Source organism: Zophobas morio, unplaced genomic scaffold (assembly GCF_036711695.1).
Source record: "Zophobas morio isolate AGI-343-1 ecotype UQ-CSIRO unplaced genomic scaffold, CSIRO_AGI_Zmor_V1 ptg000017l, whole genome shotgun sequence".
NCBI classification, from domain to species: domain Eukaryota; kingdom Metazoa; phylum Arthropoda; class Insecta; order Coleoptera; family Tenebrionidae; genus Zophobas; species Zophobas morio.
The window spans coordinates 17,982,889-17,995,639 of NW_026972122.1; the positions used below are offsets into that span (position 1 = coordinate 17,982,889).

Here is a 12,751-nt window from a genome sequence, read left to right on the forward strand (position 1 = left end):
CACATTAAAAAAGAAATTCCATAAGCAATCTTTGTTTTAAACACTGATAAGTGACATGTAGAGATTAAAGAACAGAAAACTGGAATTATTGTTTGACATCTCATTTGTTACCCAAGTTTTCTCTCTGTCGTTTTTTTTTTCCTAGTTCTCTCTCTCGACTCTAGAAAAAGGTCACAACCACATTCTTACTGCCAGAAGAGTTTCGCCTCTGGTGTGGTTAACATACTGAGTTACCGTGCTCTTTTGTGTTATTCCTAATTTCTCAATCTCAACCCTGCTCCCGAAGATGCCATTTACGAAAGTGTGCGAAACTTTGAGCCCAAAAACTCAAATAACACGGTCCCATCCCCGAAAACGATCACATGTTGACACTGACCGTGGAACCTCTGAAATGAATGCTTGACAAAATAATCTCAATTCAACACACTTTCGTGTGCCTTTTATCCGCTCACTGTTTAGTTTTTGGTAAATTTTCTCACCTCAGGAGGTGAATTTCAACGTCCTCTATACAGTGGAGTATGTTTCGGTACGTACAATTGAAGATAAAAAGGTACGTCAAACGTACTGTCAGACTGTCACCCAAACTTCTCATATAAAACAATCTCGTGTTCGTGTAGTGTCATCTGATGTTGCCTAGCAATAAATATAATTCACTGCCTGAAAATTGCTGAAAATGCATGAAGCTGTAATTTTCAGAAGTTAAAACTATGATCAATCGATTTTTTGACCCAAAAAACCCCTAACCTGTAAATTTCATCGAAATCGTTAGAGCCGTTTTCGAGAAACCCATTATATATATATATATATATATATAAATATATATATACAAACTTTGCTCGTTTAATAGTATTAGATTAGATTAGATATTTGCCTGTAATGTGAATACTTAGATCCTGCCACAACTATAAATTCCAGCAAGCCGAAATTTGATTTGTGTTTGTTTTTGAATACCAGGATTTTTGGTGGTCTCCCGTTTTCATCTATCTGTCTGTCTGCCTGTTTGGTGTCTGTATCCATTTTATTAGACACGTAATCTCCGAAACTGCTGGACCGATTGTTGTCAAATTGTATGTATTGTTAGAAATATAATGTAAACTTGCGAGCATTAAACCGGGCCACACAAATCGGGATACTATTCACATCTGACTTTGAATCAAATTTTCCACCGAACTATATTTACACTTAAAGAAACTGAAAAGCCATTAAAAAAACCAGATGTTTGTCTTTAAAACAGAGTTACGAAAAACCTCATGAAATTATTTTGCAATATTCTTTTTTCGGCAAAAAAGAAAAATATTCAATAACGAAATTTTTTATGTTAACAAAATCAACAATTTAAAGAAGAAAATGATGTTGTTGCCACCCCTAGCTCTAATAACCCCTCGCATTCGTCTATTCATTGATTCAATTAAGGTGACCGACAACTTCTTGCCCATTCTTCTTCATGGCTATTCTGAGCTCTTGGGACTAGGACCCGGGATCCTATCTCTAATTCTTCGTTTAAGTTCATTCCACAGATGTTCTATAGGATTCATATCCGGGTTACGTGTTGGCCAGTCCAAACAGGATATACGCTATATTTGAGTAGTGGCCCGATTTTAATGCTCGCAACTTTAGATGGTTAAATGTTAACCAAAATCTAGTTAATCATCCCCACCAACAATTTGATGACGTCATCTCAATGAACGGTATACTTATAGTATACGAATCCGCTTTCAGTTTTTTTCGCTAAACATTCAAATTTTCACACAAACAATTGCACGGTATAATAACGTTATATATGAGCTCGCGGCTCAGTGACTCAGCGGGTTTGTTGGCGAACCGGCGACATTCCGTCGTGGGTTCGATGCCGAACTTGGCCTTTTTCTTTTTTTTTTTCTTGCACTGGTAATACGCTGTGACTACTTTTCTTTTCTGCTGTGACTAGTATTATCCATGTTGACGTCATCACAAATTTTTTATTGATCAAATTAAAAACGAGTCAGTCACTCCATTGTCTCGAAAATGAGAGAATACGCGCGTCTTTATACCGTGTAGTTTTTTTTTCTCTGAACATAGGATAATGCATGTATGTTGGGTTGCATATTTATCCTCCAATGGATTGATTTGGAGTTTTAAAAACTGAACATAAGATCACATAAGATTCGTAATAATTGAGGAGTAGGCCATGTCAACGATGACATTTACAGTAAAATTTTTTACAAATTTTTTTTAAAAAGGTCAATAACGTAAATTTTCTGTTCTTTAAAGTAGTACTTATTACAATACCTTAACATGAAGACAATAGTGCCAAATGTCAATGGCAATATCTTTGACAGATCCTAAATCTCGATTAGATTTTATGTTCAGTTTTTAAAAGTCCAAGTCAATCTATTACAAGCAGGTATGCAACCAACTTAACATTTATCCTATGTTCAAAGTAAAAAAAAAACCTCACGGTATGTATAATAATGATAAAATAAGAGTTATAATGTTCACAACATTTTCTTCTATTGTGGTTTAATTAATAATTTTAGTTTTCTGTTTTGAGAAGACAAACTCATTCAAATCAAGCTAATTTCGACTTCTTTCTATATATAAACATAAATAAACGCTTCACATTGCTATTACATAGTGTTGAAGGACATTTTATTCCATTAGTTACGTGTTTTAAATATATTTTACATTGTCCATACGGCGCAGGGGCTGCAGGGGTGTTATTTATGCCGCTGCGTTTTCCTTTACAGAGGTTATCGCAAAACGAAAATCGTAATGTCAAATTTTATATATTTTTTAAAGAGCTGAATTTGTCGGATTATACTTATAGCCTTCGACCAATTTTTTATTGATCAAATTAAGAACCTCATTGTGTAGAAAATATCACGTCTTTATTTAATTATAATCAAATAAGAATAATAATCATATTCGAAATATTTTCTTCCAATGTGGGTTAATTAATTATTTAGTCCTCAGACAACTCATTCAAATCAAACAAATTTCTACGTGACATTCTTTCGATAAATATATTTCATGTTGTCCGTATGTCTGCAGACGACACTGCCTTGTAATTTGCACGGGGTTGATTTAATTAATTAAATCAAGGACGGTTTACCCCATTTTCCCGGAAATTTGAAATACAGTACTCTTGTTACTAGTATACACTACACCTCCTGAAAATGATACAGGTGCTTGAGAAAATGTTGATAATGACGTCATTACAAAATTTTGTGATGGAAACACTTGAAACATACACAGAGGATGATTCTTTACTTTTACTTTAGCACTGCTCACACTCGATGAGTTAGATTATATAATTATGTTAAGTTTGTGTAGGTTTTGCGCGTATACGAACTGTTTTTCGGCGAAAAGTCATTCGATGCTAACTACAATTAAGTACCACATGGTGGCGGTCATTATGGATGGAGTTGAAACACCGACTGTATATTTTAAGTCTACTAGATGTGGTATTATTTTGCAAGTTATGTCAAAATTTTAATATGTATGATAAGAAATGCAGAGAGAGAAGTTATTGTGTCAGACGAAGCAACGATTACATTTCGTTCAACGTTCACTAATTTCTTCATTTATTTTATTTACAGCTACGATAACAGATACTACCTGTGTTGCAGTTTGTGTTGCAGTCTTGTGAAACTGACAGCAATACAGTAGAAATTTCCATTCAAATAGGACATTACCCGAGAGGATAATATTTTTAAAATTCCATAATTCCACGCTATCGCGGTAACTAAATATTTTACTGCTTACTACAAATTTAACAATACTTTTACTTACGTAAATCATTTTGTACTGTCTCTTATAGAACTTGAAATGGGTGGCTAGATCCACAGAAAGCACAAAATCTTTCAACAAATTTAAAAACAATGCATATTTTTCTTTTTCAAGCGTTTCCAAAAAATTGCATCCCTGAAAATATAATAATGATCAAATAAAACATAAGTTAGTTAGGTATGATGTGGTGACAAAACAATTTGCAATAATTATGATCTATTAGATGTGTGGTGAGTATTTTCCGACCTATGTGAATGTCAAAAATACATTGAATTTTTCGTATTCGAATAAATGTCAAATCTGAAAGATTGTAGTCGACCTATTTATTTACAATTTTACAGATTATAATAATTTATATTTCCATCTATCAAAGAAATTTACAATTGTGTGTAAATATCTTCAGTTTTTCAATAAGCTCATGGAGAATTGAATTTTGTACGGTTGCAGCTTTTCCGATTTAAAAATATTATGTGTAAACCATATGTAAACGTGACATGTACGCGGATGACATAAAAAAGTTATCAAACTATAGTCTTTGCCATTTCTATTGAAACACCACTTGTTAATCGTAAATTTGGCAACGTTCATATTCAGAGAATTTTCTAACTAAAAGCCGTTGTCAATCAACTGAAAGCTGTTACCAATTGCTAAATTTTAAATAAAATCAACATGTGGTGTTTCAATAGAAATGGCAAAAACAATATTAGAAGCCAATGGTTTATGTCAAAAAGGGCCAAAGTCAACTTGCTCTAGTATATCAATATTATTTTTGTAATGCAATGTGAAAAACTTTGAAGGCAGAGTGACATTATTAACGAATTTTAGGAAATGAATAAGTATTCTTGTGTGGAATACTCGTAGAATTTAGAAAAAAAGAAAAGAATATTAACGAACTTTAAAATATATCAATGAAAAAAAATTCATTGTAGGTGTGATGAATGACAGTTAAAAAGTACTCACTTCTGTGTTCAGAATTCGAAGAAGCTGCGATAAGCGATGTCTTTCCATAATCGAACCATAACTAGAATATAAGCTTGCTAAAATATTATTAGCTTCTCGATGAAAAGGATTTGTTATTCCTCTGTAATCCACATCGTGACATAAACACGAAATAAAATATGCCAACGCTTCCAAATGGCTGAAATAAACATGAATAAGTTTCCTTAAAAAATCAGAAACAATGTGGCATAAAGCAGTGATTTTCGTTGTGTAAAGCAAGGTACAGTCGCGGTCGTTCAACAGTACCAGAGTGCATTTTGGCGCATTATTTAAAAATTTTAAATATTTGCACAGCCTAAATTAGGTTTTGCATCAAATTTGACAATGTCACTATCACCTTTTGACAAAACAATGTCGTACACACATGATTTTGGAGAATGCCACAGTTAACAATTTGGATTTTAAATTGAAAAAATTGACATAAATAATAATAATAATCGTTATTTTTTTTAAAGTCCACCACTTGTTGATTGCAGTTGCCATAACAAAAAAACCCTATGTGTTAGTAATTTTGTTGAACAAATTGGCAATGATTATTTTTAAAATCTGTCACAATTTTTCCGCAAAATGTCACTTTTCAAACTGAAACCATCATGCCACGCAAAACAAGAAATTTATTAGATCACAAATTGAAACACGCCCTTGCTAATTGTTGTGATGAATTAAGAAGTTTAGCTTCATATTTGACTAGTCGCCAGTTGGAAGAAAAACTGTGCAAAATTTTTGTTTTGACGTGCTCTTTCAGATAATTTTTGGTTCAAAATTTTCAATAATCATTATTCTAGATATCTAGAATAGCTGTTCGCAGATTTTGCAAGCTTCTGCCAATAGCCAGGAGCTAGTTTCTTCAAAAACCTACGATGGTCGCAAAAAATCCGAATTTTATATAAAAAATTATTGTTGCGAAGAACGGAGTCGAAAAATTCATGAATATAAATGGTCAGAGAAATATTTCAGTTTAGATATATTATTAAGATTTGCTAAATGAAATTTAGGGTATACAACTTCTCGCTCTTTATTATACAATATATTAAAAAAGATGGGTTACAAGTATTAAGTGGAAGGCAATAAAAAAATTATTGTTGAGAGACCATACATCAAGACATTAAAATTAAAATACCTAAAAACTTATCTCAGGTACAAAGAAGATTACTCTAGTGTAAAGTCTAATTATGGCATTAATTTCGAAATGATACAGAAGGAAAACTTAAATTTTTCTAAATCCGTTCTGTTGAGATTATTAAGAATACTACATACACATAAAATTTTAGTCAATATTGTTGATGGTTCGTAAGATATATATTTGTTGGGGTAGGAGTATTGAATCTCCCATAAGAAAAATACGGAAGGAACCGTTTTGGGTCGTCTGCCCGATTGCGTACCGGTTTTGAGTCGCCGCCCACGAGCCGTGCCGCCGTCGCCATTTTTTTCCTCCGTCCCGCAAAAAGCCAAGACCGTTGAGCACGCGCGATTTCTCGTTCCATAATTCCTAGTATGTATAATTACTATACATATACAGGCTGTTCATTTTATCTGTTCACGCCTGAATATTTCTGCGTAGGCTACCCATTTTACGTTTTATAAACAGCTGTGAATAATTTTTATTTTAAAATAATAATGAACGCATGGAAGACAATGATCAGAACCAAAATTATGACAGATTATTTCTGTCGGCCAAATATTTTCAATTTTCGTTTGCTTTTAGTATATTAAAGAACAAGTTTCATAAGGCAAAAACTGAGGCACGAATCCAAGTTTATAGAACGAGCGGCGAAGCCGCGAGTTATATAAAGGATGAGTGCCATGATACAATAAATACTAGGTATGATATTGCGCACGTACGGAGTGGGGGAGTGACGTCACTCGGTGAGTAAACACAGGCATTTCGCGCGTATTCTGCAACGTTTTTCTGTCTTCCACGTATTTTTCAGAAGGTTTAGTGGCTGCACGTTATGTTTTAATAATTTGATAAAGTTACAACGATGCGTTGTGGCGTTTTTGGGTGTAATAGCGATAAACAATCAAGACATTTTCAAAAAGACATACAATTTTATTCGTTTCCAAGGGACAAGTATGGGTTATTTCTTGTCGTTCGGACTCTTTTATAGTAAAAAATGCAGGAGTGTGTCCACAGCATTTTAGTGAAGACGATTTCGAGCGAAATTTGCAACACGAACTTCTAAATTATCTTCCTAAAAAAGGAAAAAAAAAAACACTAAAATTTGGAGATCAGCCAAGTTAGTTAAAGACATTTGTTCTAGGGATGAAATCTCAGAAATTAAGTAGGTTATTTTACTTGAATAATGATATAAATCAAACAAATTCAATTAAAAAAAAAAGTTCCCAAAGAACATCTTGTAGTACTCTTTTTTTAGCAATTATTTTATATTTTCATTTATTTTATAGCACTAAAACCAATGACGCAAATGCTATTTCGGATGATAAAACAGAATCTACAAGTAAGTCTGTTGGGTATATTGAACATTTATTGTATTTACTCAAGGATTCTTTTTTTTTTGCACAATTACTTTTATGTTTGCACGGTTTTTTTTGCATGATGTATATTTCTTTCTCAAGGGAAACGATTATTTGTATATTTAATTATGTTTTTTACGTAGTACATACAAATACAGATCAAGATATACAGACAGAAGGTCTAGAAGCAAAAATTGCTTATCTTAAAAAACCAAACGACGAACTTTCAAAAGAAAATCAAGCTATAACAATTTTCACTCCAAGACAAATCATCGAAAAATTGTTAATTAACATGTAGGTTACAGTTCAATAGTACATTGTACTTATTTTTAGTGGTTACTTTTTCTTGTACTCAGTTTTTGAAAGATTAGAACATAATTTCTAACGTATATTTATATTTAAGATAATTATGTTCACGTTAAATGTGCACAATTACCATAACAACAAGTCTGTTCATGATAATCAAATAAAAACCTAAAAAAGCAAAAAATGGATAATTCTGAAGATCTTGGAATTTTCAGATAACCTGTGCGCTACTAACTAACGAGAAAAATAGCACTTTTTTATAATTATCTTCAAATTAAAGCCGCACTTTTCTATTGAGTACACGAAAAATAATATTAAACGCGAAATTTTAATTTGATGCACACAATAGAAATACGTATCAAACTCCGTTAAATTCGTTTTTACAATTTAATTCAGATAATTCACGTAAATTTAGTTTTCAGGTTGTTTAATGCAGCATTACAATTATTATATTATAATATAGAGGTTGCACAACACATTTTTTTAAATACAAAATGAATTATAACAATAAAAATCAAAAATATTAGCGATTCTTCGTGCTTTTATGTTGAAATCCCAATAGTTCTACCATTGTTTAAGTATATTATAGTTGGACAACCTAATACAAATTTTACTTCGCCTAAATAGTGAGCTTTAGGACAAGGAATCCAGGGGGCGTGGGACAAATTTTTCGTCAACGCACATTTTCACTACAGTGAGCCAACGTATTAGGTTTATTTTACTCTACATCAGATGGCGCCATCAAACATTAGCAAAGACAAACACCCTTCACTCTGCTCTTATACGAGGAGTTATCCATAAATCCATAATTAACATTGTTCCGTAGACAGTAATGTGTATAAACCAGAGATATGTAAAAGACTAGATACAGATATTTAATGTTCTCGTGGACATACGTTTAGGCTCAAGATGTCACTGTACGTTTATATCTCCCTCTTTTTCTCTAGCACGTACAATGGTAACCCGATATCTGAAGGTCTCGCTCTGTACGGCGCAACCAATCAGTTGGCGCAACGTTTGTCGTTGATGCTGTTCTTGTGTTTGTGCCGGTCCCTGTCAGACCAATCAGACTGTGGGTGGTTATGATTATTTATAATTGCCGCCATCAGAACGGGCCAATAACAAGACAACCACCTTTTAGAGAGTGATCGATGTAGCCTTCACTTGGCAATCCATAGTACTGGTGCTGATATAGAAAAGGATAGGCGACACAAAGTATTGCTACTCTTAGATCATAGATGTTGGCCCTAGATTGGGAAAGCTATAACCGCATCTGTCTTTTACATATCTCTGGTATAAACATATACGTACAAAATCTGAAAATATGCTTGACATAAAAAATATGAAGCAACGCGTTGTAACGTGATACGAAAGAATTGAATTTAAATGCATTTGACTCCTATTTTTATTTGACTATATCTGAAGACTGACAGAAACTTTCCAAGGGTTTTTAAACTGGTATAATTGTTTAGTTTTACAAGATTAAAGTAAAACAAGATTTTAAGTAAAATGTAGATTCGTGGTTTTACAAAAATATTAACACAAAATGAAAATATATGTTCAAAGTAAATAACAGAATGACATAAACTTTCGGCGTTAACATTACAAATAATTACAAGAGAGAAAAAAACGCATTAAGAACTTTAGAGGCATGTTTGTAATATCGAGTTGTTAAAGGCTGCTTTGAAGACTGTTTGTTTCTATGAAAAACAATTGCTGTTATCCGACATTTTGGTAGATTTTGTTCAAAAAATACGAGATAACTAATTGTTTCTTGAACTAGTTTCCGTAACTTCTAAAATTTAAAAAGGATACGCCGTTCTGCTGTAATAAAATCTAGAATAAGGTCAAAATCACACTAATATTACATCTGATTTTGTTAACCACATGAATATAATTTACATTAAAATAAGTTACGGACATTGTTTGAAATGTTTATTATAGTTCGAAACCAAGATAAAATAAATAAATAAATAAATAAAATGTGCAGTTTATAAACTTCAGAATTTTAGTAAAAATATAATCATGTTTGAAGCTTTATTTTGTCTGTTCGATTTTATTGGGTGTGTTGGGCCCCTCTCGGGATATAACATCGACATCAGTGCACCGACCCAACGTTCTTCAACCGATGGGATGAATTATTACTTCCGTTATGCTGGCCCTACACAACACACAGCAATTTGGTTTTCAGATTTTCGGCTAGATCTGCACAGTGACATAGAGTATTTTGTTCACGCGAGCATCAAAAATATTACCCCGAAAGCACTTCTTCAAGTGTTATTTTTTTTAAGATGTCATATTTGTCAGCGTTTCCAAAATTTTCTTCTTTGCACAGGTCAACTAATTTTTCGTAAACCGCATTTTAAAATTTTTGTTATTGTATTTTTTACTTTTTAATTTTCTAAGGCATGAAAAAATCCCATATAGGTTTCTATGAATTTATTAACGAAATCAACTGATAACTTGCTCGCCATTTTGTGTTAATTAACATCAATAGTGATTATGATAATTTTATAATTATCATTTTAATGAAATTGTGTTCTTCACTTCGCGAACGACAGCAAACAATTTAAAATTACCGCTAGTCAAGCACATGAAAATCCATCTCTCCCAAATATGTCTTTCTTGGCACGATTTGTAATCCGAAGTCTCCCTCCACATGCAATTTTTCGTCACCTGAGAACTTGTTTGATCTACAGACCAAAGCATACTCAGGCCAATATCGGCTTTAAGCGATTTATCTATAAGCCGACATTCGTTAGAGTTGATCTGATACACATCCATTACGAACTAACCCATTTCGACCATTGGACTTTACAACGAATAAGTGAACAAAGTTCTTGAACATCTTAACGATTTAATACATAATGTTCCCGAATGACAAAATTTACATTTCAAATTGTATTATCAAATTACACTCTCCAAAATTTGTCAAATTTTACAATAGTAAAATTGTAGTTTCGCCCCATTTACGATTTATGCATCCGTGTCGAGTGTTCAGCTTAGACGTCAAGATTTTTGGAAAAAAAAATCAACATTTTCCAATTTATAATGTTATTTAAATTTTAAAAAGTAGAATAGTCCTGATCTTGTGATTTATACCTAAATACGCTATTGGGATTTTTCGTCTTGTCGATTTCTTGATTTTTCAACTTTAAATGTCTCAATTTTTCAATATTTCAATTTTGGGCTTTTCCGATTCCTCCATTCTTTAAATTTTCTATTTCTTGATTTTTTTATTTTTCGATTTCTCAATCTTTCGATGTTTCAATGATACGATTTCTCAATTTTTGTCCTCTTCAATTTTACGGTTTTTAAATATTTCGATTTTTCAATTTTTCAAATTTTCACGTTTCTAAATTTTCAGTTTGCCGATTTCTAAAGTATTTTTTTTTATTTGTCCATTTCTGGACTTCCTAAAGTTTACATTTTTCACATCTTCAATTCTTCAATTTTTCGATTTTTTAAGATTACGATTTTTCAATTTTGCTTTTTTAGATTTTCGATTTCTCAGTTTTCCAATTTTTTAATTTCTCAATTTTTTGAATATTTCTTTCAGTTATGAGATTTTTCAATATTTCACTTTTTCGACTTTTCGATTTTTGAATTGACGGATTTTTTTGATTTCTCGATTTTTTACTTTTTGGATTTTCAATTTATTGTAAACTTTAGATTTTTCAATTCTGCGACTGTTTAATGCTTCGATTTCTCAATTTTTAAACTTTTCGATGTTTTAATATTTCATTTTTTTAAATTCTAGGTTTTTCGATATCTCGAGTTTTCAGTTCTTCTATATTTCAATTTTTCAATTTTTCGATTTTTTTAATTTTAATTTTCGATTTTCCAGTTTTTCTTTTCTAAAATTTTTCGATTATTCAATTTTTTATTTTCTCAATTTATCGAATTCAGATGTTTCGTTGTTTTGATTGTTCAATTTCTCAATTTTTCAATTTTTAATTTCCTTTTCGGCTTCCGACTCCTCAATTTCTCGATCCTCCGATTTTTCGATTTCTCGAAGTCTCAGTTTTTGAATTTTTCGATGTTTCGATTTTTGGGTTTTTCGGTTTTTCGATTTTTTTCTTTTGAGCTTTTCAATTTCTGGATTTTCCAATTTTTCAATGTCCCGATTTTTCAATTTTTCAATTTTTCAAATTTTTGCGTTAAATTTTCAGTTTTCTGATTTCTCAATTAATCTATTTTTGATTTTCCCACTTCTCAAAGTTTCGATTTTTCAGTTCTTCAATTCTTCGATTTTTCGACTTCGCTTTATTGGTTTGTCGATTTCTCAATTTTTTGATATTTCTTTCGGTTTTGATATTTTTCAATACTTCGATTCTTTCATTTTTCGACTTCAAGATTTTTCTATTTTTTATTTTTGGATTTTCAGTTTTTTGTTTTTTATTTCAATTTCTCAATTTTTCAACTTTTCCGTATTTTAATTTTTAAATTTCTAGATTTTTCGGTTTCTCGAGTTTCCAGTTCTATATTTTAATTTTTTAAATTTCCGAATTTTTAAATTTTTTGAGATCTCAATTTATTGACATTCGGATGTTTCGATGTTTTGATTATTCAATCTCTCGCTTTATCAATTTTTCCATATTTAAGTTTTCGATTTTTCGATTTTGGCCTATTTCGGTTTCTCAATTTTTTGATTTTTCGACTTCTCGATTTTTCGACTCCTCGATTTTTTTGTCTTTTGATTTTTCGATTTCTCGATGTCTCAATTTTTGAATTTTACAATGTTTCGATTTTTCGATTCGATTTTTTGCTTTTCGGTTTCTCGATTTTTCGATGTTTCGATTTTTGGTTAATATACTTAAACAATGGTTCTACTCACCGAGTGACGTCACTGCGCGAACTGGTTTCATTTTGAGCCGCACGAGTATCATACCTAGAGAATTATTATATCATGGATGAGTGCCACAATAGCCTTATGAACGAGTAATTTATACTATTTTTTCTACCGCGCACATTTTTTCGCAAAGTTGAAATTTGCCTTTTTTTAAATCTGGGGATTTTTGTCGTGGTTGGTGATGGGTTGGTCTGACACTAACCACGAAATATTTGAGGTTCGAATTTCCACGACAACAACTGTAATTCGAATCAATTCGAGCTTTTGTAAGTTAAAATTGGTTAAAATGTCTTGTGAGGAAGTTAGTGAAGTCCTTACGCCTCCGGAAATACGGGAAATTTTAATTTGACA

At 31.8% G+C, this 12,751-nt stretch overlaps 1 protein-coding gene across 4 annotated transcripts in view; it reads right to left on the reverse strand.

Annotated features, from left to right (window-relative positions):
• LOC135130175 (cGMP-dependent 3',5'-cyclic phosphodiesterase-like) overlaps positions 1-12,751 on the reverse strand; it is a 164,725-nt gene that overhangs the window by 39,577 nt on the left and 112,397 nt on the right. For all 4 annotated transcript variants that reach the window (XM_064057531.1, XM_064057532.1, XM_064057533.1 and 1 more), the window contains exons 6-7: positions 4,729-4,906; positions 3,772-3,903 (exon numbers count right to left, since the gene is read on the reverse strand). In XM_064057531.1, the coding sequence (XP_063913601.1) occupies positions 3,772-3,903; positions 4,729-4,906 (310 nt within the window). The remainder of the gene's footprint in view (positions 1-3,771; positions 3,904-4,728; positions 4,907-12,751) is intronic.